The sequence below is a fragment of the Chinchilla lanigera genome, unplaced genomic scaffold, assembly GCF_000276665.1.
Source record: "Chinchilla lanigera isolate Chin_1 unplaced genomic scaffold, ChiLan1.0 scaffold00016, whole genome shotgun sequence".
Taxonomy (NCBI): Eukaryota; Metazoa; Chordata; class Mammalia; order Rodentia; family Chinchillidae; genus Chinchilla; species Chinchilla lanigera.
The window spans coordinates 25,488,551-25,515,692 of NW_004955417.1; the positions used below are offsets into that span (position 1 = coordinate 25,488,551).

Sequence of the window (27,142 nt, forward strand, 5' to 3'; positions counted from 1 at the left end):
TGAGGCATTGGTTGATTAGCTTTGTATGTCTATATGTGTTTTCATGAAAAACTACATTGAAGCTATCAATATGTAATACAATAAGCATTGTTAATTCCCTACCACTGTTTGTAACTCTGTAATGTCTGTACTGATCCTTTGCTATTTTGTAAAATGTTGTCGATCTGTTAGTATTTTCCTTTAATTTCTAAAATTAAAAAAAAAAAAAAAAAAGAGGCTGAGGCAGGAAGATCCTCATGAACTTAAGTTCAACCTGAGTTAAAAGAAAATGAGTTAAAAGAAAATCACCTGTAACATTAATTCAATTGAACAAAGAGTATTGGGCATTTACACAGCAAAGTATGTGCTCTGAAACAATGTAAATTAACACTGATCTTGAAGTTTCTGTACAGAAACAACAGTGAGAATTTCGGCATCCAAATCTATACATAACTGTGATATCTTACAGAAAAGACATAGGCACAAGGTAGAGGAGGAGCTGCACTCCATTTAGAAGTAAACCACCTCGGGGCTGGGGATTTAGCTCAGAGGCAAAAGCGCCTGCCTGGCATGCGCAAGGTCGTGAGTTCGGTTCCCAGTACCGGAGAAAAACCAAAAAAAAAGAAGTAAACCACCTCAAGTGATGAGTGTCGCCACACAGCCGTTACAGCAGTGGTCTTTAAACTGTGTTTGCAAACATGAGAAATCTCAAAATACCCCGAGGCCCTTCTCCAAACACAACCAGTAACACCTGGCAGATGCCACTTGGGGTCATCAGAAACCCAAAGCAGACCCCCCGGAGGAGGCGGGGACTTGGAAACTGCACTGTGAGATCCCAGGTGAGCAGCCGAAGACTGAGGGGGAGGGCAGCGACAGGCCCTGTGCCCCCCCTCACTCCTCCCCTCCCCTCAGTCCTCATCAGCCCAGACGGGCTCCCTCCCTTCGCGGAGCCGCGGTTCCAGGCACGTCTGTCCCTACCACAGGGATCTGCAGATTTAAAAAGCACTGGAAGGCTCTCAGGCTGAGAATCACATACTCGTAAATAACTTACTCCATTGCAGAGAGATCCATATCAACTTCTTCTCCATTCATCAGTGGGATTTTCTTCTTTTTATTCCTGTGTTTAAGGCAAAGTTTGAAAACTGTAATTTCTAAATCTGAACATAAAAAGCAGCAGTTTAAAAACTGGAAGATCTCCTCAGGGAGAACGGATAGCACATGGAATGGAACTCAAAGACAATCTACTTTGAGTCCAGAGGGAATGCAGTAAATACTGAAGTTTTCTCCTGATCGCATTTTAATGAAAAGCAGACATGATCAAATGTTAATTCAAAACATATCACTGTATATTCCCAAATGGCAGGTACCACTTTCTGTACAATAAGAGCATCTACCATAGATGAATGCTTTCTAATAATGGAAGAATAACCAGGCCTGAAGTGGATGTCAGCCCAAGTCAAACCGCGGACTGCGGGAACACGAGTGTCTCCTGTACGAAATGAAGTGGCTAATGAAACGCCGCGAAGGTTATTACCACGTACAGCCAACACGCGAAGCCAGGAACAACTGCCAGCACACAGGTTACTCACGCAGCAGGAAACCCAGTGGACGACACACCAAAAACCGCGGCAGAGAACGTTCGAGAACCTGCGACCCCAGCACTTTGGGAGCCTGAGGCAGAAAAATCAGAAGTTCAAGCCCAGCCCGGGCAACTCGGCAAGGCCCTGTCTGAAAGTAGAAAAGGGCTGGGGATAACGCTCAACGGGAAGGCCCGAGATTCAATCTTCAGTGCCTCGTAGATAAAGAAAGGACACACTGTTATTAGAGAATTAAAACCAGAGGAAATGTTACAAAAGCAGCGATCACATGTTCATAATTACCAAAGTGGACAGACCAAGGGCATTTGGGGATCTGGGGATTTCTTTCTGAACTGAGAATTGTTCCAGGGCTGGGACGGGTACAGCTCCATGGGAGAGCGCTTGCTATCACACATGAGCCCCTGCGTTTGATCCCCAGAACCACAAAAACAAAGAAAATTTTTTTTTCTCAGATTAAAATGATTATAAGAAGATTCAGAATCAAAAGTTCAGTCAGGGATATAGATCTGTGGCATAAGCGCCTGCCTGTCAAGCGCAAGGTCCTGAGTTCGATTCCTGGTTACCCCCGCCCCCCAAAAAGAATCAAACGTTCTTCAGGCTTTCAAAACCAACATTCCCATCTATCTGAAGTGAAGTAACAAAGTCAAGTTTGAAGACTTCTGTTCGTGAAATGGTGATACCGTGCACATTCTTCCAACAGAGCACAGAAACATTCTCTTCTTTACTAGTCAGAGATGAATGACTGAATCCTACAAATGAAAATGTCACCAAGAACAGAAAGCAAACCAAGAATGTTCCAGTAACACCGACCTGAAGTAAAGCAGGGAGGAAGGTTCCCAAGAGCATGTGCTTCCCCTAACAGCACGGCAGGCTTTTCACCCGGGCCTCTCAGCCCCGGGGACGCGCGGCTCAGCGTGTGGTGTCGTCCTGACCCAGTGCCTACCTTCTGCTTTTGGAATGGCAGGGAATGTCGTGCTTCAGGCTGTTTTCCTCAATCTGCAGCGTATGATTGAAGGATCCATCCAGCTCCTGCACCGTCACTTTAAGTGGTCCCTTCAGTAGGAAACATTGTTCACAAAAGCAGCGCTAGCGAACAGCAACGTGTGTGCACAGCTGCCGCAGCGAGGTGTGGAATGAAACCGCGCAGCCACTGACACGGAAGAGCACCGGCCTAAGAGAAGGCCGGGTCTCCGTGCCACCCTCTGCCCTCCACCCACACGCAGCACCTTCCCGCTTTACTCTCCGCAAACAAATCCCCTGCCCCTGCCGAGACCGGGGAGAGAGCGGAGGCTGCTGCGGAAAAAACACCTACCACGTATTTCTGAGTTCCGGGAGATGTGTAATCCTGTTTGATTTCTAATTCTAAGACGTTTCGCTTTCTGTTAAACGCAAAACTTCCATAGAATTTCACCACTCCACTCTGGTCTCTGGAGAACTGTAAAGGAGAGCTTACGTACTGAGACGGACATGTGCTACACAGAACACGCTACTGACGCACACGTAATTTTCCAATCTAGCCCACCAGTTTATGGGCTGGAAGTGCGCTTCATTAGAACCAGGTGGCAACGTACTCAAGATTCTTGAGAAAATGTTTCCCCAGATTTAAACAAAATTTCTCGAACACTGAAAAATCTGTGTTTTCACGGAGGAAAAAAATTGCTCTACTACTCAGCAGTCGCAGACTCCAAGATGCCACTCGGGTGGCGGCAGCCTGAGCAGCTCAGAGTCGCGCCGCTTCGCCCTGAAAGGGCTTCCGCAAGCCTTCAAGTCCCTCTCCCACCCGCCACCGCCGGCTTCTTCCTGCACACAGTCAGGTGCACCTCAGGGTGCGCCAAACGCTGTACGCATTAACACGCGTGTCTATGTACGTGTGCTTCGACGACCAGTGGATGCTACAGAGGAAATGATTCGCAGTTTGGTTATTCCCACTGCGTGTGAGAAATAATTACTGTATGCTCCTTGTAGCTCCTCAAACCCCTAGCTCCCCTCACGTACATCACACCCCTTTCCCACTGTTTGAACTCTTTGAAAAGGATACACCCACTGTTTTATTAAGGGCTGGATGTCTTTGCCAGAGACATTAGAAATTGATTTCAAAAATCCAGATGTGGAAACCAACATCTGACTCCACATATGTGACTGGAACTTCTGAGATGAAGCAGTGCTGGCCAGACTTAGCAGCTTATTGAAAACCTGTAAGGATGAAAGCGCCGTTTAGTAAGTCCACGCAACACACTGCTTCAGCTGTACACGGCGCCTGTTTCGCACTTTCGCTTTACTGGAGTCAATTTTATTACATAAATTGTTCTAGTTAAACACTAGAAGCAGCAGAGACATGCGAAGATTTAAACAGCCAGACTATAAAAGCATCTTCACACAAATACTTCTGAATGTTAAAGATGTACTAGACAAAGAATATTCTATTAAGAATTAGAACAGTATATAATACATACACTTTATTTTGCTATAGAAGTGCCCATCAGGACCCTAATACTCTGTCTTAGGCATGCAATAAATCCATGTGTTCTTTTTCCTAGTAAAACCAAGTGGGCAGCACTTGGGAGGCTGAGGCAGAAAGATCACTATGAGTTCAAGGCCACCCTGAACTGCATAGTGGGACCCTGCCTCAAAAGAACAAAAAAAAGCCAGGCATGGTGGCGCACACCTATAATCCCAGCACTCTCGAGGCTGAGACAGGAGGATTGCCATGAGTTCGAGGTCGCCCTCACTGCCCAGCCTGGACTCCACAGTTAGACCCTGTCTCAAAAACAAACGAAGAAACAAACCAACCAAAAAATAAATAAATAGTAAGTGGGAGTGGGAAATCTGTGGTGCAGCTCAGTGACAGCTTTGCCAAGCGTGTGAGACCTCAGGTTTGATCCCCAGCACTGCAATAAATTACTAATACACATACAGCTCTAAAAAGGGGAGCAGCTCTTCACAGACCGTCTTCTCACTCACTAATTATGCTCTCCAGTCTAAATGCGAGCTGAAGGACAGGACTGAACATAATGAACTCCAGGGCAAACTTTCTGCGTTGTCTCTACTGATTCTTTTGGTGCTGGGCGCTGAACACAAGGCCTCACCCGCGCTAGGCAAAGCTTCTCCCAGTCACACCCCAGCCAAACGCTGCTTACAAAAGGAATGTCGGTTTCACTGCCTCTAGCGGTGCTATCAATGGAAAAAATAGCCGAACACTTTACAATCTTACTTCTACTATCTTACTTCTTACTGTACTATCTTGCTTCTACTCTCTCCTGCTGTATCATAAACTACTTCCACTAACACTTGCTTTACAATATGGCAAAATTTAGAGACAGGCAAAAATACCCGCCTGTTAGATTGGTTTGCTCTTCCTCTATTGAAAACTTTTTTTTCCTATACCGAGAATCGAACTCAGAACCTTGTGCTTGCCAGACAGGCACTTATGCCACTGAGCACTGTCTACAGCCCTGACACATCTCTATGTGGAATTCTATGGTGGCGTTCTAGGCACTGTAGATAAGATACTGTACGGATGCATGGGTTTGCTTGCACACGCACACTCTGATTTCACCATCCTGACAACCACACACTGCACGGGTCTGGTGCTGACACCCCTCTGACACCTGAGAAAAGGCAGAGACAAAGCAGAGGTCCCCCGCAGGCTCCCGCAGGGCGCATGCAGCCCTGCCTGCACTGCTGAGCTCCCACCCCCAGCGCTTACTTGGAGCATGAACTCCATGCTGATCCTGTTCTCAATCAGCCTCATCACCAGGTGAGCTTTACACTGGAACATTGTGTAGTACTCCCAGGAGAGCGTATGCGGGTGCTTTATGGAGAAGTGCAGATGGGACGCTGGACTAGAAAAAGAAAGAAGCGAATTTACTTCACAAACTCTGACTGTTAAATGAGCAACAAATTTCACAGATGCAGCAAGATAATGTATCAAAAACCCCATCTGAATACCTAACCTCAGTAATATCCTTATTACTATGAAACCCTAAGGCTGAGAGATTACGAAGATTTACTAAAGGACACAAAGGGCACCCCGAATAAATGGAAACACATGTCAAGCTCCCAGACAGAGACACAGCACTCTGTGTATTTAAGGTCTCTTTCTACCTACCAATAGTCACAGCAATTCTAACCAATACCCCAATGCTAAAGCACACACAAGAGTACGATGAATCAGGTATCTAAAAGAAACAAGCAAAAACAATTATGAAAGTACTGAAAGAAAATACAGCAATAGGTTTTACTTCATAATCCTGAAGTGAGAAAATTTTTCCTAATGAAAAATACAAAATCCAGGACATAAAGCCCAGAATAACCATGTAAAAACTTAAGAACTTGATATGAGGAAGAGGATCACCAGAAAGAGAAGGACACAGTCCCAAAGTATTTAAGACACACGAACATCTAAGTTGTTCCTTCTCATGGTTTCAGGCAATGCTGCCGTGAGCATCTTTCTATATGAGCTCAAGTATTCCCACACACTAAATGCCAGGGAACAGAACTGCTATATAATTGTATGCCTAAAAGGACAACTGCGGAATCTAAAAGTGACCATTCTAAAACCTTGATTGGTACCAAGAAAAGACACCCCCCAAAACCGTGCCAAGCCACACCCTTGCAGCCAGTCTTCACAGGGATGCTCAGTCCCTGGACAGGCTGAGGTGTGCTGGCGGGTGTGTGTGTGTGTGTGTGTGCGCGCGCGCGTGTATATGTGTGTGTCATCATGCTGACTCTGTGTGTGTGTGTGCGTGTATATGTGTGTGTCATCATGCTGACTCTGCCCCAAGGGCTCAGGGTCAAGGGCACCCGCTTCCCACCCTGCTTATCCTGCAGCACTCCCGACTTGGAGGAGCACCCTCCCTGGGCACCAGTCCCGCCTGGCCTCCAACTCGGACTCCACTGAGCGGAGCTTGTGTGGAATGCATTGCTGCTGCTCCTAAGTAACACTTAAGAGCGTTGCTCACAGCAGCATCGAAGAGACACACTGCGCTGGATACGATTTAGAGTATGTATCAATCCAGCACTTACAAAGTGATTTTTGTACCTCATGTGAGCCAAGGAAGGAGGAACGAGAACACGAGCGGGTTTGGGGTCACCCCTCTGCACTGCTAGTCTGTCTCTGGCCTTGTGTGGCCCCCACAAACGGAGGAGTGGCCCCCTAAGACCAGTCCCATAACATCATCCCTGAACACCAAACATACTTATCCTTCTCTTTTCCTCCACCGAATATGGGATGCAGTAAAACTCCCCCAGTTTTCAGTTCATATGCCACTATTTTATCCAGCTCCTAAGAAAGATTCAAAAATAGAAGTCAGTAAAACTCGTTTACACACCAAATTTCAAAAGCAAACTACAATTCTTTATCCTGGACTCCAACTGTAAATTTCTCAGGATAAGCATTAGCAGGAGAGTTTACAGCCCAATAAACACAGCCAAGCGCACAGCCGGCTCAGGTCGAGAGCCTGGCGGCTTCTGTTCCGCTGTCCTCATCCCTGGTGGTCTCATGACACTGCTGCTCCCTCCCCAGGGCCTCGCTCTTAGGGACTGGGCGAGTGACAACAGCAATGGGGATAAATTACATCAGGAGTTCATCATTTTTACATTTCTCCAGGCTTCTCTTAAAAAAACCAAACAAAATACATAGCACCATTGTGCCAGAAACTCATAACTAGTTTAAATAATACAGGTGCATACAGGAAGGCAGTAACCAGCTCCGTCCATGGGAGGAAGTCACGACAGCTGAGTCCGGGACCTCAGTCCCTCATCTCCCGCATCCTGCTTCCCGGTCTGCAAGATGCTGAGGACGCCTGAGCTTAGGTTAAGGAAGGTTACATGACGGCTTCCTCTTCCAAAATACTGGATACAGGTTTCTCACATTATGATCAAAATTCAAATTATAAAAACAAAAGGGGGAAAAATCCTCCCCACTTCACTTGTTGATATATACTAATTAAATTTTTAAAAATTTTACAAAAGATGGAAGTACAACAGAGGAAAGACAATTCAATCAGGTAAAGCAAAAAAAAAAGCTAACTTGGTGTTCAGAATATGTCTGTGCTTTGCTAGAGCATGCTATTTGGCTGTATCATGAAGTAAGATCCTGAAAAGAAGTTGGTTCTACTTCGGGGGAGCTAACGTACAGTCCTTGTGCTCATCAGGAAAGAGGTAACTCCACCCAACCCCGGCTATTGTCTTGTCTTTATTTTCTAAATCCTCTCGCCGTTTTCTCCCAGGGACCACTGAGAGACCACCAACTCCCACAACTGGCGACGGTTGAGCTATGAGCTGCTAGAGGAGCGTAACAGCACCCTATACATGAGAAGCAGTAGGTTATGTTTTCTTTTTCAGGTTCTTACAGTTCTGCAAGTCCGCACCCTTAATGAATCTAGCTGCTTAACTTTCTGGCTTCAGCTCACATCTGGATGATGACATATAAAAGAGGAAAAAGGAACAGACAGAGGGGTCCATTCAGTCTGGACATTAAGGCTGGAAGTTTCCACCCAGAGGGAAGAATCGATCTCAGATCACATGATTAAAAGGCTGTACACATGGCCAGAAAGAGATACACAACACAGTGGATTTTAACTTCTTGGCCAAATCTTTAAGTGACAAAAAGTGGTGGTGATGAAGGCGAACGCGAACGCATTAAAGGGCTCCCGGCGGGGCTGGGGACTTAGCTCAGCAGCAAAAGCGCCTGCCTGGCAAGTGCAAGGCCGTGAGTTCAGTTCCCAGTACTGGAGAAAAACCAAAAGAAAAAAATAAATAAATAAAGGGCTCCCGGCGTATAATCAGCGGTTGCATGAGCAGAAGGGTGCGTTCGGCCCCCGAGTGCTGCGTCACTGTGCCTTACAGATTCAGGGAGGAAGATGGACCCGCTGCAAAGCTCCACACCAATGGGGCCCGGGGCCAGGACCACGCTGAAGGCTGGCACACGGCTACCAAGCACGGCTGCTGGCGCTCAGCGCTCTCCTTCTGCGCGAGCCACCCTGACAGAGGAAAACAGCAGTTACCTCTTTAATCCAGTGGCGGTACTCGTTCACGCCGAAAGTCTTCTTCATCCAAAGCCCATAAATATAACCTGAAATTCCCTTTAGCACCCATTCATCAGACCTGGGCAAAAATCCAAAACGTAAACATTACCGTGGATTCCTGCAGCACCGGGATCAAACCGCCTGCCCTGCGTCTCCAGCCCTCCACACCTCCACCCTCAGAAGTGCCTCTGGGCCACAGACGTCACTCAGGGCAGGGAGGACAGAGCAGGCGCCATGCGCATCTCCCCCATCAAGGGCATGACACTGACCAGCAGTCGGGCAGCTGGATGCCACCGCACCTCCGCACCCCTGGGACTGAGCCCGAGTCAAGCTAACCCGCAGGGCACGCGCTGCCTGTCTCCCGCTGGGCCGTGCGCAGTCTGCACTGCCGACGCCCGCGCTGCAGTCCTGCGCCTCATTCCCACCGAGGCTGAGCCTAAGCTGCATTACTTCAGCTTTTCCTTTCTCCAGAGAGAAAGCCACTCGTTCTATTCACTCATTCGCCCATTCACTGTTATCCCTCAATCCACACATGGTGCCCGTGCTCCAGACACTGCTCTTTGATAACGCTGCATAATTTAAAGAAAATTACAAGTCAAGAGGCCGTCCCTTCCAGCATGAAGAAAAAGCAGCTGAGCTCTACACGCTACATATAGCATAAGGCAGTGGTGGCGAACGTTTCAGAGACTGAGTGCTCCCACCACAACCCAGAACAGTTACTGAACACGAAGAGCCAACACCGCGCTTAACCACAAGACTGAGGTTTGCGTTCAGAAAGAACAACTTATCTGATGTGGGGCTGCTGGGGAGGCTTGGCCCGCGTGCCCGCCGTGCTTGCCACCACTGGGATAAAGTATTCACAATCAGAAATGATCACCTGAAGGGAGTCTTGTGTCGTTCTTTAAATTCATCTCAAGTTAAGCAAGCACATCTCTGCATCGCCATCGCTACTGCAGACAGTAAGTTTGCCCTAAGCGTTACCCAGAATGCTTCCAACTGCTTTGAACGCTACAACTGGGTAGTTTTCTAAACATTTAAGGTGTGGGGTTTTTCTGGGCACAGGGAATTGAACTCAGGACCTTGAGCTTGTCAGCCAGACCCTTACGCCACTGAGCTATATCCCGGGCCTAAACATTCAAGTTGTGTACCGACAGTATTCATTCAGTTCCTGGAGACTATTTTACCAGATTTTTATGATAAATTACAGAAGTAACTATTCTACTTTTATGGCCAAAAGTTAGGGTGAAATTCATATTCTTCTTCTTTAGATCTATAAAGAACACTGTCTTTCAAATTAGCTATCTGCAACTGGGACAAAGGTCAGCTCCCACAAAACAATGAATGTATGTGTAATGGTTGAAACACTGTCAACTTGAGAGGTTTAGGAGCTTAAAGCACTCAGCAGGGTGCCAGGGCCCTTACTTTGTCAGCACTCCGGGCCTGTGGGAGAGGCGGGAAGGGACTGGCCTGGGAGGAAAACAGGCCTGCTTCCGCTTTCGGTCCTGCTGATTTTGCGGTCTTCCGCCTTTTGCCGCCTTGAACTACTGCCCCTGTGCCAAGCCACCCCACCTTGGAGCCAGCTGGTGATGGCCTGAGACCTCCACGAACTGTGAGCTAAATAAACCTTTCCTTCCTTCATTTGGGGTGTGGGGTATTTTGTCTCAGCAATGAGAGAAAGGTAACCAAGACAGTATGGTTCCTTGGTGTCTTTTGTTGGTAGCTGTAAACTTGGAAATCACTCACTTACCAAGACATTCTGGATATGAAACACCCAAAAAACTGCTGGGCCAAGGACTGAGCTAAGCATCTCCTTGTCAGAGGGGTCTCATCGATAATCATGGCGCTGTGCAGAAGATTTGTACTGGAATTTACAAAGTGAGGAAATTAATTACAACTAAGGAACAATTGTTCAGCCAAGAAAATAATCACTCTCTTAAAATAATGGAGTGTAAGATAGACACAAAAGACAGAAAATAGAATAGTCTTCCGAAGAGCTTTCTAATGCTCACACCCTTAGCTGGAATTAGGGTCACAATCTTAGCAACTTCTGTGTAGAGCAAGGAAGACAGTTTGTCACTGAGCACCACGGAAAACACACAGAACTGTGGGACTCAGAGTAGAAGCTGGGATGTTAATAAGACACTGAGCTAATATGATGGGGCTGTCTAGTTTCAAAAACCTTAATAATAATCACTAACTTTTTGCTCTATTATTTACTTTTAAGTACATTCTCCGTGCAACTTTTGTAACTACACTCTGGAAAATGCAGAGGCAGTATTATGCCTCCATCATTCTTGAAACTTACAGACTGCAACTTTCCAAAGAATGAGGGAGAGACAGTTAACGGCAGCAGGAACAGAGAGGGTGGCTAGAACACACCTGTATGTCCACAATCCAGGCTCCTGGGGAGGCTGAGGCAGGAGGATTACAAGTTCAAAGCCAGCTTGGGCAACTTAGTGAAACCTTGGCTCAAAATTAAAAAATAAAAAAAAGGCTGGGAATACAGCTCAGAGGTACAGTGCTGACTGAGCATGTGTACGGCACTGGTTTCAAACCCCAATACTGGCTTCAAACCCCAAAAGCAAATACTCTCACCATCTATTTTTCCCACAAATTGCTGATCACATCCAGTTGATTTTTAAGTAGAAAAACAGCCTTACTATCTATACAGTAAGATGCATTTTTAAAAATTTATAAATAGGAAAGAGACTAAAACAAATATGGAAACTGCTAGTATCAGTTAGTTCTGGATGAAGATAAGTGTTTTGAGTTACGTCCAAATTTTCTTCATAGTTTTTCTAGATTTTTAAATTTTAAGAACACTAGGTAGTTTTCTTTTCTTTTTTTTTTTTTTTTTTAGCAAAGTCTACATTTAAATTAGAGGAAAAAATTCTTCTTAAAACTGATCATAAGCTGGGTATGGTAGTGCAGGTCTGTAACCCCAGCACTTGGGAGGCTGAGGCAGGAGGATTGTTGTGAGTTCAAGACCAGCCTGGGCTATAAAGTGAGCTCAAGGCCAGTCTGAAGTGCATAGCAGGACCCTGTCTCAAAAAGACAAAAAAAAAACAAACCCTGCTCATAAAGTGAGCAACTTTTCCTCCCACCATGATTCCAAGGTAGGTGTTTCAAACCGGAAGAGACACCAACCTGAAAATGCTCATGGATGCATAAGCAGCTACCTCGACATACGCTTCGTCAATGAACACAGTCTTGAAGCAGGAGTACGGGTACCGACACGTGAGGATCTCCTCGTAAAACTCGAACACCTCGTGGAGGTAGGATGTGGTGTGTTTAAGCAGTGGAAGCAGTTGGGGCAAACAAAAATGAGTGACCTGGAAAGGAAGAGCAGGGATGGTCATCCAGAGGGGCTGGCATTTTAAACTTCCTGCGCACCTCAATTACAAATGTTTCTGTAACCCACAAGAACACGCTGCCGTAAAATTAGTGATTACTCTTAGTTGTGCTTACAAAACAAATATTCATTGTACTGAAAAATTAAATGCATGATGGATTGTAAGACCTGAAATAATTATACTCACTGAAAATACAATTTTGGTTCGAAGTTAAAATTCCTTGTGATATGCACACGTAACAAGAAAGACTGAATTTCCAAGGATTATCGTAGTTCCTCCTCTTATGTAGCTAACCTAGTAGATTATGCACATTTCATAGTTCTCTCAGCCATTTTCCACTGCCTTCTGTTTGCCTCTTGTGGCGCTCTGCATGGAACCCAGGGCCTCGCACATGCCCGGCACGCACTACTGCACCCCCAGCCGCCGGCTAGTAACTCATACGCGCTCGGCGCCGGCCCCACTGTCGCAGACCCCTCCGCGGTTACCTCAGCCGCACTCTGAGGGCACAGGGAACTCACTGGTAGTGAGGACACACAGTGCTTGCCAGACAAACAGGGGCTCTGGTTTTCTTAGGTTACGCGCTGCCCTGGACACACATGGCATGCTGTCTCCCAGGACCACTGCACTGCGTAACTCAACAGGGACACAGCCCGCCCTGGGAGCGCGCAGTGACGTTTCACACAGGAGACGGAACGTGAGCAGATCGCTACGAACGGGGCAAGAGCCTGAGAGGTCCGTGTGAGAGAGTGGACAGCCCAGACAGTCAAGGGCGCCGTGGCCCCGTCGCTGAGCGCAGTACTTAAATGACAGTCAGGTCTGGGCAAAACATGAGGTAGCCACTTTGAGTATTTTTAAATTTCAGTTTTCTCAACGTGGTACTTAGCACTCTAAAAGATACCTGATGTACCCTCCTTAGAGTACAGGCTGATTTCTGTAACTGATTCAATCCACCGAGTATGTCATCTTTTTGCCAAACACAGTTTATAAGCACGGTTGCCCCACATCGCTGGTATGTGAAAAAGTGCAAACTCAAAATTACAGAGCAAGGTTTGCTCTCACACCTGCACATTCAGAGGCAAAGAGAAAAGCCCGAGGCAGGGTTGGAATTCTGGTCAGCGCACTCGCGCCGACGTCTCTCCTTCTGAAACACACTCGCCGAAGAGCCCCACCCCTCAGTGCGCGGCCAACACCTCCTGGCAGGTGCAAAGGAGGTGAATGTGTGGGGCACAAACCCTCTTCTGGTCAGGAGCGCCAGGGTGGGTGGCAGAGGGCAGGCGCCGTGGCTCACCTCGTGCATGTAGGGGTCCACGAGGATCTCGAAAGGGCCGATGGCCAGGGAGATGTTGGAGGCCGCGGTGGGGATGGTGAGCATGTAGTGGAAGGTCTTCTTCCTCATGTCATGGGTGTAGACCGTCTCCACCAGGTCTCCATTGGAGACGGCCACCATGGCGGCATCAACGGTGAACTCCAACTTCCAGGTGCACAGCTCGGAGTACGAATCCACACACGGGAACCAGAACCTAAACACAAGACGGCGGCGTGGGCACACACCTCAAGTGCGCTCCCACCTGGCCCCCTGCCAAGTTACGGGACCGTTTCTATCCAGTCAGTGAAACGTTTCACTTTGCATCTTAAAAGTACCTTATTAAAAAAAATCTGCTTCCAAGTCTCATTTAGCAATATTAAAAAAATACATCATGTGGTACCTCCAGGTTAAAACCTAAAAAATTAATCAATCTTAGTTCCAAAAACAGTTCTAACTTGTATGTTGACACTGGTCAGTTTTTTTCACAGCATTCATTTCAGAAAACTAAATAAAGTTTTAAAATGTATTTATTACTCAGAATCTGTTCCATATAAATTCTGTGTGAATTCCAACCGAATGCTAACAAAGCCAGATATAAAACTTATTTTATTTTTTTTATTTATTTTTTTGGTCTTTTTGAGACAGGGTCCCGCTATGCAGTTCAGGCCGGCCTTGAGCTCACTTTGTAGCCCAGGCTGGCCTCGAACTCGCAGCGATCCTCCTGCCTCAGCCTCCCGAGTGCTGGGATTACAGGCGTGCGCCACCACGCCCGGCTTACGATCAGTTTTAAAAAGAATTTTACAGGTGTGCGCCACCACGCCTGGTTCTGAAGTTTACTTTTGGCTACTAATTTAAGTCAGTCCTACCATGTGCCGGGGTCAGTACCGCTCTCATTATGGAAACATAAAGGAATGTAAGACATGAGTCTTGTTTACAGAAGGCAATGCTCTGAAGAGAGCATAGACACTGAACTATTTCAGCAATGAACTACAGAGCTATGAGAATGAACAGAAATATGTACTAGGACACAAAAAGATAGTAAATCTCACTTTTCAGGTTAAACAAAACCAGCCAGCTGTAGAGAGTACAACGCATAGGATTCCATTTTTGTGAAGCTCAAAAGCAAGTACAAGCAGCCAACGGCCCTTCAGAGAGCAGGGCAGACGGGAGGAGAGCTCTGTGACACTACAAATACCGACCTGATTCAGTGTCGCCTAAATGGATTTGTTTACTTGTGAAGATTTATTGAGCTTAAAATTTGTGCCATTTCCTGTACACTTGTTTGACTCCGCTAAGAAATTAAAAGAAGGGGCTGGGGATTTAGCTCAGCGGCAAAAGCGCTTGCCTGGCAAGCGCAAGGTCGTGAGTTCGGTTGCCGGTACCGGAGAAAAACCAAAAAAAAAAAGAAATTAAAAGAAAAGACAGAATCAAGGGGGACGATGATCTCAGAACACCGCACTTGGGAGGACAGAGAGGAAGAGAGACCGAGCGGAGTCACCGAGTAAGGGTCAGCAGAGGCCGGAGCGCGGGGATCAAACTCACACCGTGTGATGTGTACCAAATGAGCGTGCCGCACACACGCGCTGGGAAGCAAAGCGGCCTGAGGCAGGCCAGGGTGCCAATGTACCTCGTGGAGTTCTGGTAGCCGCAGGAGAAGACGTGGGCGCCCCGCTCTGCCATGCTGCCCTCCACGCTGGGCACCACGAAGTGGAGGCCTCCCTTGGGCTGATCCAGGGAGAAGTTAATGTGTATCTTCAGGACCTTCAGCTCTGCAACAACAGCGCACACACACCGCTGCACGTTCTGTGGACAAGTAACGGCAGCCGGCACGGCACAGGAAAAGGCAGCGAACGCAAGCGGGGCCCGCAGGCTGAATGTCACGTTAAATATCCTGCTCACGGCACACGTCTGGGCGTGTCACCTCTCACCCGGTACCAGCTCAGCAGCCTGCCTCTGCAGTGCCCAGCCGTCAGGCCGCCGGAGCAGCACTGGCTGTGCCTCCCAGGAGAGCGTGGTCGCTGCACTCCGTCGTCGCGGCACGTACGACAGCAGTGTCAACAGAGAAAGCCCCAGCTCCCACAGCAGACACTGACAGCCTTCTCGTCCAACCCCACACTTTACTTTTCAGGTTTCATCTCCTTTAACGCTTCCCTGGAAATTGTTCATTTAGATGACTTTGCAGTTAAAAGAAAGGGGGCGTGAAGTTGGTTGTGACTCTGAGGAATGTGCATTATGATTTCTGTATACTAAGCACATGCTGCACCACTCATGGTCGTGCACACCTATAATCCCAGCACTTGGGAGGCAGGGGCAGGAGAATCGCTGTGAGTTTGAGACCCTGTCTCATAAAAAGCAAGAAAAAGAACCAAAAAAACCACCAAAAACAAGCCCCTACATGCTGTTTTTATTAAAATTAAGCTATCTTTAATTCCCCTAAATATTATAATCATCTGAACGTGCACCACTGAAGCGTGGGCCCTGAGAACAGTGATCGGCTCTACCCCAGCCTGGGCCCCGCAGATAGGGAAAGTGACAACACTCTTTCCCCCTGCTGTCTTGACTCATTTTCATACAGTGAGGGCAGACAGACACGTTCATACAACACTGCAATGACTACAACTTGGCACAAGAGGAGAGGAAGACTGAAGGAGCTGCTTAGGAGGCCGGCTGCAGAGTGGGTGCCAGAGCTCCGAGTGTAGCTCCACCCACCAGGGCTTAGCTAAGAGGCTGCGGCGGCCACTTCCTCCCACTGGGCTCCACTGCTGCCCGGTAACATGACTCAGTGGATGAGAGGCTCTGCAGGGCCCTCTCAAGTGCAGCGCTCCCAGGTCCTGACAACTGTCCCAGCCGTACGATTTCTAAATCATCTTCCCGTCTGGAAACGACAGTGAAATTGGCCAGGGATGCGGCTCCGTGCCGGGGGTGGGGCACGCCCGCATCCACGACGCCCTGGGTCCTGTGCTCAGCGGCGCAGGAAGCCCGCACCAACAGTGCGGCGGCCTGAGCGGCCCTTCCCTGCCGGCCGGCACCCTTGAGGAGAGGGAGCTCCCACCCTGTTTCAGCCCGGGACCTGACTACAATCCACAGTCCACCAGCTTTCGCGTACCCCTGTCCGGCCCCCGGTCCGCGCACCGCCACTGCAGCCGGGGCGTCGGGTACTTTACCGTCGACGTGTTTCCACAGCTCGGAGGGAACCTTGATGCACAGCTCTCCGTTTCCCGCGTCGGGATCCACAGCACTGACCGCGGCGGCGTACGCGTTGGAAAAATAATTGAGGTTTCTCCTGGGGAAAAGCCGACATTTAATTACAAGCCACGCGCTCTCCGAGTCTCCCCATCCCCGCCCGGCTCCCCTCGTGTGGTCCCACACGGATCCGCCGTGAGCACTGTTACGGAGCGCGCAGGAGCCCCTCGGAGCCCGGCGGCCGCCGCTCGGCTCCCACGGCAGAGCCGCAGGCCAGTCCTCACTGCTTCGGACCCTCAAAGTCGCCGCGCTGCCCCGACGATGTGAGCAGCACAGGCAGAACTGGAAAGTAAGCGTGGCTTACCTACCTGGCAGGAATGTGGAAGGGTTCAAAAAGCTTTATAATTAGACAAAAATAAAGAGGGCTGAAGAAGTCAGCAACGCCAGTCCCACGCGCGCCGCTGCCGCGGGACCGCGGAGGCCGGGCACTCCCGGGCGCCCGTGCACCACACGCGCTGCGCTGCGGCAGCCGGCCCTCGGGCAGCGCTGGGCTCCGCGTCACGCGGCCTGTCTCCCATCGCATCACAGCACGAGAGGAACTTTGTGCTTATCTGACTTGGATTGAATTCCATGAAGCAGTGTACGCGCATGGATGCACACACCACATCTCCTCGCTGGACTCAAAGGAAACAGCCAGGAGACCGAGAGCAGGGCGCAGGGTGCAGGGCTCCGGCTCTGAGCCTCTGTGAACAGCTCTGAGGCTGCCACGGCTCGGGAAGTCGGCGGCACTTTCCCAACTTCGACGGGACCCAGTCACGGCACACACTCTGAACCCGCAGAGCCTGAGCCTCCCCGTCACCAAGGCTCTTTCTACCTCTTGGAAAGGAACACAGCTCCTCAGGATAGCAGCTACCCAGCCTAAGGTTCTGGAAGCACAGACTTCTCAATATCTGGACAATTTTTTCCATGCCCTAAGTACGGAAAATAGAAGGTGAGAAATATGACAGCTATCCTGAAGTCAGTGCCTCTGAGGGGCGGAGGGCGCTTCACTCCTGCAGGCGGAGCACGGGCCCCCGAGCTGTGCTCCCAGCCAGCGACAGGAAGGCCGCACACGTCGCCTATCTCTTTAGTGAGATCGATCACACAGCGGGAGCTGCACATCCATCCTTCGGGTGTGTAGTTCTAGAAACGTTAACACACGCGCAGGCTCAGGCAACCACCACCACAGCCAGTCCTGGCACCGCCCCGTCCTTGAACAGTCACAGACAGGCAACCACCACCACAGCCAGTCCTGGCACTGCCCCGTCCTTGAACAGTCACAGACAGGCAACCACCACCACAGCCAGTCCTGGCACTGCCCCGTCCTTGAACAGTCACAGAATGTCAGCCGGGGAGATGGGCTTGTCTGGTCTCTGAAATTCAGCCGTGTGCCACTGGTACCGTAACTCGTTCCTTTTACAGGTGAGCAGCATTACTCTGTGGCCAGGGTTTTCCTCTAACTAGCAGAGGGACACTCAGGCTGCTTCCACCATCTAGTCAGCATGGTGAAGCTACTACGAGCAGCTGCCCAGGTTTTCCGAGAACGTGAGTGTCGCCTCTGTGGCACAAACATCACGCGTGGCCCTCTGAGCCCCCAGTAAATGCATGTTTAAGAATCTGCAGCCCGCAGACCCTGAAACAGCTGTCTGGACCTTCCAACAATGGACCAAAGGGCACATGGCCAGCTGCTCCAAATCCTCACCAGCAATTAGTATCAAAGACTATTTTATCTACAGGTTGGAAGCCTTTTCAATATTTCTAATACATGATATTAGATTGCTGAAAAATTTTTATCCTTCCCTTTTATCTCTAAAATTAAGAAATAAGCCAGGTGTGCTGGCACACGCCTGTAATCCCAGCACTCAGGAGGCTGAGGCAGGAGGATTGTTTTAAGACCAGCCTGGGCTACAAAGTGAGCTCAAGGTCAGCCTGAACTGCATAGTGAGACCTGTCTCAAAAAGACAAACAAAAAACAAACCCTAGATACTGTTACGGTTTATATCTGATGTCCCCAGAGCTCAGGTACCTACAGGCATGCACCACACCCAGCAAAAGAAAGCAATTTTTAACAGCGTAACCGCATAGTTCCTTCGCTCCCACACTGAGATGGCTTTCTTTCCACTGCCTCTTCTCAGTGGAAACGAAGAGACTGGCATTACACTGATTCTAGAAACCTCGAAAATTGAGACAATAGGGAAAATACAAACATCTCCTCAAAGTAGCAGAGTCTCTCTGGGGAAAGGAAGAAACGGAGTGGGAAGATGTCAGCCACTGCTGGCCACCAACCCACAGAAAGTTTCCTTGGCAAAGTCCACATTTATTTTATAACCAAGAAGACAGTCGCATAGCAAACAAACAAAAACCAAAATTAACTAACTCAAAACCACCCAAGAGCCACAGCTGCTGTGGAGGCCCAATGTAATCTGTCTGTAACACACGCGATCCCATCATAAAATACATCCGGGAAAATGTCAAGTGCCTAAATCATCTTACTGGGAAACTATTAACAACAACAACAGAAATGTTTTTTTCTTGGTTTGCCTTTTTAAGATACGGTCTCACTATGTAGTTCAGGCTGGCCTTGAACTAAACCAGGCTGGCCTCTAACTGACTGCGATCCTCCTGCCTCAGCTTCCCAAGTGCTGGGATTACAGGTGTGCCCCACCACACCTGGCAACCAAAAATGTTTTAAAGTCTATAAACATTACATAACTATTATGGTTTCCAGTGTTATAAAAGTAATTCAACATGTCCACTAACATCAGTTGGATAAAAGAAATGCCTTTTAGCGGGCGTGGTCTATCTGTAAGGTTCTGATGTATTAAAGATCAAGCATGACCAGTGAACCTGAAGTTTTGCTTCTAATTTCAAAACATCTCACAGTTAATTGTTTCAGCTTTATTGCAAACTTTGTCGGTTCACTCAAGGAAGTGCACTTCACAAACAAGAACGTAACGGAAGTGTGCTACAACGGGAGTGTGCCAAGACCTTCATCAGCTGCCTTCCCCGGGGTCCCGCAGGACACGCACGTCACCCCAGGACGCTGCTCCTGTCTGACTGCCAGGAAGAGCAGCAGTGCTTCTTCTACATGCTGTGCCTCTGTCTTGCCTCTTTTGAGTCTCATTAAAAAAAATACTGTTTCCCTCTTTGTTATGACAACCAGAAGTCTCAGGAACAAACCTGCTCAGAATTGTGCAACTTAACAGTGTGCACCCCTGACTTTTATTGTTTCCTCTTCATGCTAACTTTATTAGCTACTTTTAAAAACTTTTCCCTAATAAAATCTGAAACAAATTGCAAACCCTTTTTGAACAAGTCAGAGAACATAAACACCAGTAAAGATAACAAATATTATCTCTCTAATTGAGATTCTAGTGTTAGGCAGGAAAGCAAAAAAAAAAAAAAAAAAAAAAAAAAAACAAGCATTTATTAAGTACAATGCCTGTAAGCCAGGCATGATGGCACATGCCTGTAATCCCAGCACTCGGGAGGCTGAGGCAGGAGGATTGTTGCAAGTTCAAGACCAGCCTGGGCTACAAAACTACAAAGTTCAAGGCCAGCCTGAACTGCATAGCAAGAGACCCTGTCTCAAAAAAGGCCCCCCCTCCCCAAAAAAAGTAAGTACGATGCACAACAGGACCGTGCCTTTAGCTGCAAGGAAAACTAAAATATACCCTAGGTTTCCCAATTCTTAACCTAACCTTGGGAAAGGTTCTCCCTTATGACTGTGTTTAGTCATAACAGTAAAAGTGATGAGGCGCCGCCTGTTTTGCTGGAGAAAGTTTTACGAGCTCATGCGGATAAACAGCAAGGTTAACTTCACTTCCACAAAGGCCTACGGTGTCCACCGGCCTCGCTGGCCTGGCAGCTGCTCGGGGACAGATTATTCTGCGTCCCGGGCAGCAACAACCCACACACAGACATGTTTCCTCCCGAGGGAGATGACTCTGTAACAACCCTCTTCCGGTCAGCTCTACAAGCCGGGCTGTAAAAGCAACACAACTTCAACAACTGGCCTTTGTGGGACGGGAAGTTACAGGACTGGCCCAGAGCGCGACGCTGTGCTCCTGGCCCCGCTGAGTCTGCGAGCCTGGGGAGTGCGGGCGTGAGTGCGGGCGTAGAAGGTGCGGCAGTGCACGCTGCCGCCCAGTGTCGCCCACCAGAAAGGCGGCTCATACACACTTCCCCTGATGACACCGAGACTCCAGCTCCTCCCCAAAGTCAAAACGGCCATGAAAGAGACACGTCTGGAACAGTCAGGGCACGGAGGCAGCCTCAACAGCGCAACGGAAGACGCTCCCCCAGAACTGCTTCAGAGAGCAAGGAGGCAAGGAGATGAGCGTGTCCCGGGGGGAGGGGTAACTGCCACGCCTTTCACTGCCATAACTTTTAAAAATGTAAACGCCACACAGAGCCTGCAAAAAATGTATCTATCAGGAAAAGAAAAATGCGTATAAATATTTTAATACCAAATTTATTGAGACATCTTGAGATTAATACAAGTTGCCTTTGGCCTCTAAAATTACAAGAGGGGCTCAAAGAGGTGGCCACCAGCTTCCAGACATGTATTAGTATGGCAAACTGCTGAAGCATATACGCATTTGGTTTTTTTGTTTGTTGGTTGGGTTTTTTGGTTTTTTTTTTTTTCCGGTACCAGGAATCGAACTCACGATGTCATGCTTGCCAGGCAGGCGCTGCGCCGCTGAGCTAAATCCCAGCCCCATACATTTGTTTTTTTGGCAGACTGTATTTTTTATCACACCTTATAAACCAATGATCATCTGGGATCACACATTTCTCTAAAAATAAGCCGTCCTTCTCAGCCCTCCCGAGGGCTGACTGCAGTGATCTCAAGCTTGGCCCATCCCGCAAGCCCCGGAAGGCTCGCTAACACAAACTGAAGGCTCCCACCACCAGCGGTTTACTCAGCAGGTACAAGGCAAGGCCGCTTGTGCCTGGCCAGCAGCACTTTGAGAACTGCTGCCTTACTGTACGTGCTGTGCTTGTTAAAATGCCATTTTAACTAAAACAAGGTCACAATCCAGACTCGGCAACGTACCCCAAAACACTAAGTCACAGAACCAACAGAACCCAGTGCCGCTGAAACTTTAAAAACAAGGAGGGTCCTCTAATGTAGCGGATAGTGTTACACATAATGTTCTATAAGATGTTTTAAATTAGTCTACACTGCTGGGCGTGGTGGCACACGCCTGTAATCCCAGCACTCGGGAGGCTGAGGCAGGAGGATCGTTGCAAGTTTGAGACCAGCCTGGGCTACAAAGTGAGCTCAAGGCCAGCCTGAACTGCATAGCGAGACCCTGCCTCAAAAAGCAAAAAAAAAAAAAAATAATAATAAATTAGTCAAAACTATTACAGAGTACTTTTAGTTTGTGTCTGGTCTAAAAAGCATGGCGATCACTTCAGCCACTGAAAATTACTGTTCTTTTTTTTTCTTTTGGCAGTACTGAGGACCGAACCCAGGGCCTTGCCAGTACCTAGGCAACTACGCCACTACTGAACCACATGTTTAACCTGAAAATACTTAATATTTATGTAGTAACTACTTAAAAAAGTTAAAAATGGGAAAATGGGTAAGAAAATTTAATGTTTCTAGCCAGACATGGTGGCACATGCCTGTAATCCCAGCACTTTGGAGGCTGACACAGGAGGATCACCACAAGTTCAAGGCCAGCCTGGTCTACACAGGAAGACCCTGTCTCAAGAAATCAAAAGAAAAAAATTGGAAGTTCCTAGAAAATACTTCCTTAAAATTGTAATATAAAGAAAAGAAGGAATAATTCACTATATTGTAGAGAACTAGCAGGACCCACTTGATCCAAATGTGCAGAGTACGAAAGCAACAGATTATAAACATACAAATGGAATCAGAGTCTAACAATGACCTGAGAAAGATCTGTTAAGAAACATGAGTTGAATCATGAAAAATACCAAGACTGTTACAAATGTGGACCTTTAAAGCATACAACTTACTGTTTTGACTCACTGTGACAGACTTCTAAGGTCGGATCATTATAAATAAAAGCAGCTTCTAAATCGTTGATCCTCACTCGGTATATTCTACACTGTTTGCTGTTCAACTTGATCCTATTTAGATTTGTGACTGTAGGAAATATAGTCAGTTCCACAAATCCCTGTAAAAACAAAGAATAAGAGCTTCGCTGTGAAGATCGGTATGTCGCAGAACATATTCCTTTGCTTTCCACGACGGGCCTACTACACCCCACAGGTAACGCCCTGAAGAGTCGCACACCCAGGCACACATACAGTGCTGTCCACACTTCTTAATTCCAAACGCGACTGTCTTCCTGACTGCACTGGTGGGGATTACGTACACCTTGCCATCCTGGAGGTTCACACAACCATCAATCAAAATTAAGCCGTCTGTTACAAAAAAAGAAAAGGGCACACTACTCTCAAATATAAGAATTTTTGGCCAGGGACACAGCTCAGGGGCACAAGTCCTGGCAAGTACAAGGTCCTGAGTGCAATTCCCTGTACAAAAATAAAAAAGAAGAAGAATTTCTGGAATGACTGGAAGCCGAGCAGCGAAACGGAAGAAGAAAATAACAGAACAGCAACAGAATCAAAGATACAAGATTGGCGAATGAAAGAACATGGACTGTGTGCATGCACACACACATACATGTACAGACACGCAGGTACGGACACACAAACACAGAGGGGAAAAACCAGTACAGCACACTACCGAAGGGAACAAGCCTGTCAGTTCACAGAGGTAAATCGGGATAGTAAAGCAACAAACAGTAAGAGAAACGCAGGCAAGATGGAGCCGCGGGAACTCCACGGTGCGGAGACGCCTCAAGCAGCCCAGAGCCAGGGCTCCGCCACGCTGGCCGTGTGCACGCAGCTGCCCGAGCACAGGCCGAAGACGCCACACACAGGGCACACACCGAGCGCTCACCACCTGCGGTGCTCAGCCCAAGGGAAAGACGGACAGAGGGAACCTGGAATATGCCCAGCAATTCTAAGATCTTTGGTTGATATGCTCACGCATGGTGCTACAGTCTAGATCTAAAATATCCCCCCAAAACTTGTGTGTTCAGGGGTGCGGCTCTAAGATGACTGGTTCATGGGGCCCTACACTCATCAGTAGGTCGATCCTTGATAAGCTCACAGCTGAATGTGCTATTAGGAGCTAGCATCTGCCTAGAGGAAGGAGGTCACAGGCGCACGACCTGAAATGGTGTAGTCTCGTCCCCAGCCCTTCCTTCTCTCTGGGTGTCCTCCTCCTTCCACTCTCTCTGCTTCCTGGCTGCCACGATGAAGCAGCTGTCCCCCTGCCCTGCCACCCCCAGCCCTTTCACAGTGTCATTTCTGCCCTAAGCCAGCCAACTATGGACTGCAGGAAATATAGTCAGTTCCACAATTCCCTCAGAATTGTGAGCCAAAATAAACCCTTACTTCAACTGCTGGTGACGGGTGTTTTGTCCCAGTGACAGGACGTGAATACAGAAGACATATGGGACAGCACAAAACTGTAACATTTCAGGGGCTTCAGCAGGGGCTGTGATGGATTAAGATAAAATTCAAGCAGGCCCAGCTGCTAAATGCCAGGCACTGTACTAGATAGTAGACACTTCAGATGTTTTCTAACCTGGACAGCTTCTGACAGCCACGTGCTACTCTGTACATCTTACACCAAGGCTCTACGAAGTAGGTACTACGGGAAAGTGTAAAAAGACCCAGAGAGCACAGCGCTGTAGTTTAACGCATGTGTTCTGGAGTAAACTCCCTCCCTTCTAATCCCAGCTTTACCACACTGTGACCAGTGCTCCTGGACTAGTTACTGTCGCTCTCTGTGCCTATTTTCCTCATCTGTTAAACAAGAATGATGGTCTACCTTTCATAACTGTTGCAATAACTGAGCCAATTTATTACATGAACACATTTAAGACAGAAATTGTGGGGCAGGGGGTGCTGTTCAGAGGTAGAGAATTTATCTTACAGTACAGAACGAGGTCCCTGGAGTGAGCAGGAGGCCAGCTCTCCATCTGCTCTGGACAAAGGAAAAGATTTAACTCTCCCCGGAGCTATGGTACTTTGATTCAGAACTCACGTCTTGCTGCAGGTCCCAAAACATTCCCATAATCCATAGTCAAAGTAGAGAGCTTGTAGCCAGGGTATCCAGTGGAGTCACAGACCACCGCTCCATAGAGGAGGACAGAGGTGACTTCCCTACCCCATAACACACAGCAAACATTTCAGTAACTGGTAAACTGCCACTGCTAAGTTGTCCCCCGGGGGCAGGGATACTACAACAGCAAGGGCTGAGCAGACACACCTGGACTGCCCATTCTCTGCTCCAAGACGGTAAACCAAAGCAACTAACGACCGAGAACTGCAGAGGTTAGGGCCACGGAAGTCCGGAGCTTCCTCTCTGCCAGGCTACAGGCAGGCAGGCGTCTCACTGCTCTGATAACACTTCTACTCTCCCTTAAGAAGGTCATTTAACCTCTATTCAGACACCTCCTTGGAAAGTTAGAATTAAATATTACCTACGTGAGGAAGGTACTGTGAAGACTCAGTGAGTTAACACCATACACCTTGGAAGAGTGTCTTAGCTCCCTCCACGCCTGCCTTACATCACCCAGAATGCACAGAAGGCTCACGTGCCTTTCTAACACATCTCACTCATCTTTCTCACACATATTAAGGACTCAATGGTCACTGTAGTTCAGTTAATCACGTCAACGCTTTCTACGTCAGTTTTACTAATGCTATCTTTATTGACAGCTTTGTCATTTCTTCCCTCAATTAATACTGTAAACTGCTGAGCATGGTGGTGCATGCCTGTAATTCCAGCACTCAGGAGGCTGACTCAGGAGGATCACTATGAGTTCGAGACCAGCATGGGCTACAAAGTGAGCTTAAGGCCAGCCTGAACTGCATAGCGAGACCCTGTCTCAAAAAGGCAAAAAAAAACCAAAACAAAACAAACATGTACAATGTAACCTCCTAAAACTCTCACACTTTCCCTACACAATTCATACCACATGCTATTCCTAAGTATGCTACAATGAGATACAAGGAAAACAGTAACCTCTGAGGAATACTGCAGAAGAAATTCCATAAATGAGCACATTGGACTTAATGAACAATGTAGGAGCTCCATAAACCTAAGACTGTGTGATTCTTCTGACTGTATGACAGGTGTGGTGGTGCATACCTGTAAGCCCACCATTTGGGAAGCTGAGGCAGGAGAATTACTGAGAGTTAAGGCTGGCCTGGGCTACATAGTGAGTTCAAGCCCAACCTGGAATACTAGCTGTCTCCAAAAAATGGAGACATATTCTTTTCTGTTTACAGCGAAGGAAACATACAGACATGGGCAACGAGTATGAGGGGAAAACTGATAAAGCTATTCAAGGAAAACTGGCATGAAGATTTTAATCTACTTAATACAGGTATCTCTAAAAAGTACACTAAATGTTTAGGTTCTCAATGACTTTCCCAGAGCAGATTATGTCAGCAAGCCACACATCTAAAAGGTGCTGTGTAGGCTACTAGATCTCAGAAGTTCTATCCAAAACCTCACTGCAAAGCAATACCACCAAAACCAGTTCATGGAAGTCAGAACAGACAAGTGGCCTTTTGGAAGCCAAGCCATGCCAGTAAGAGTACAAATTTTAATTGTTCCAGGAAAGAAACCTCACTATGGGCTTATTCTTGTTTTAAGCACAATTCTAACATGCTTGGTTATACAGGATTTCATACTGCACAAAATAAAATTAGAAGAATAAAACTTTAGTCAGGCAAGAGAGAAAAATTGAGAATACTGAGGAGGCAATGCGTACAGCCAAAGGATGAGTCAGACCTGAATCCTAACTTGTGCCTATTCTTGAAACACCGTTATCTGGAAGAACATAACGTGATGTGAATGGCACACTTATCACTCTTTGCAATTCTTGAATATAAACTTACCACAACCGATTTTCTCTGGAAATTTATGTTGTTTATGCAGACAACCTGATGAGTTGTATATTAAAAAATACAAAAAAAGAAAAAAAAACTATTATTAAATGAAAGCATAAGTGCATTCCAGTATAAATAAGGACTACGTTCAAAGGAACTCAAAATCACACATCAATCTTTTTATTTAAAAACCCTACAAGCGGGACATGATGGCCCGTGCCCTGTCATCCCAGAACTTGGAAGGCTGAGGCAGGAGGTTCTCTGCCGGTTTAAGGCCAACCAAGGTTACATACGGAGTTCAAGGCCAGCCTGGACTACACAGCGAGACCCTGCCTTAAAAAAAAAAAAAAAATACATGAACAACTAATAAATAAATCCCCGCAAAGCAGGACAACCCGCTTATTTTAAATCTGGCAGGAGTCGGAAGTGCAGATCTCGCCCGAAAGCGCGGCCGCCCATCCACCTCCCGGGAACCGAACCGCCAAGGGCACGGCCGCTCCCGCGCACCCAGGACACCCTCCCGCCTGGGCGCGGAACCGGGGCGCCCGGCCCGGGGCAGGCAATCGCGCCGGCGAGCGGGGCGGATACTTATAGTTTATAGGGCCGCGGGCTCTCGAAGCCCTTGTCTCCCTTCTTCTTGTTCATCCTGGCGGGCTCGGAGCCCGGCGGCGGCATGGGGCGGGCCCGCGGCGCATTCCCGGC

General features: G+C 47.9%; 1 protein-coding gene across 1 annotated transcript in view; it reads right to left on the bottom strand.

The window, feature by feature from the left end:
- The window catches only part of Taf2 (TAF2 RNA polymerase II, TATA box binding protein (TBP)-associated factor, 150kDa), a gene marked incomplete in the record, with an annotated part of 58,309 nt that overhangs the window by 30,936 nt on the left and 231 nt on the right, over positions 1 to 27,142 (bottom strand). Inside the window, 15 exon segments of the mRNA XM_005381913.2 lie at positions 1,031 to 1,096; positions 2,521 to 2,630; positions 2,890 to 3,004; positions 3,616 to 3,770; positions 5,284 to 5,419; positions 6,776 to 6,861; positions 8,585 to 8,684; positions 10,353 to 10,466; positions 11,753 to 11,937; positions 13,247 to 13,478; positions 14,892 to 15,033; positions 16,429 to 16,547; positions 22,478 to 22,638; positions 26,450 to 26,504; positions 27,033 to 27,131. Coding sequence (XP_005381970.1) covers positions 1,031 to 1,096; positions 2,521 to 2,630; positions 2,890 to 3,004; positions 3,616 to 3,770; positions 5,284 to 5,419; positions 6,776 to 6,861; positions 8,585 to 8,684; positions 10,353 to 10,466; positions 11,753 to 11,937; positions 13,247 to 13,478; positions 14,892 to 15,033; positions 16,429 to 16,547; positions 22,478 to 22,638; positions 26,450 to 26,504; positions 27,033 to 27,115 — 1,859 coding nt within the window.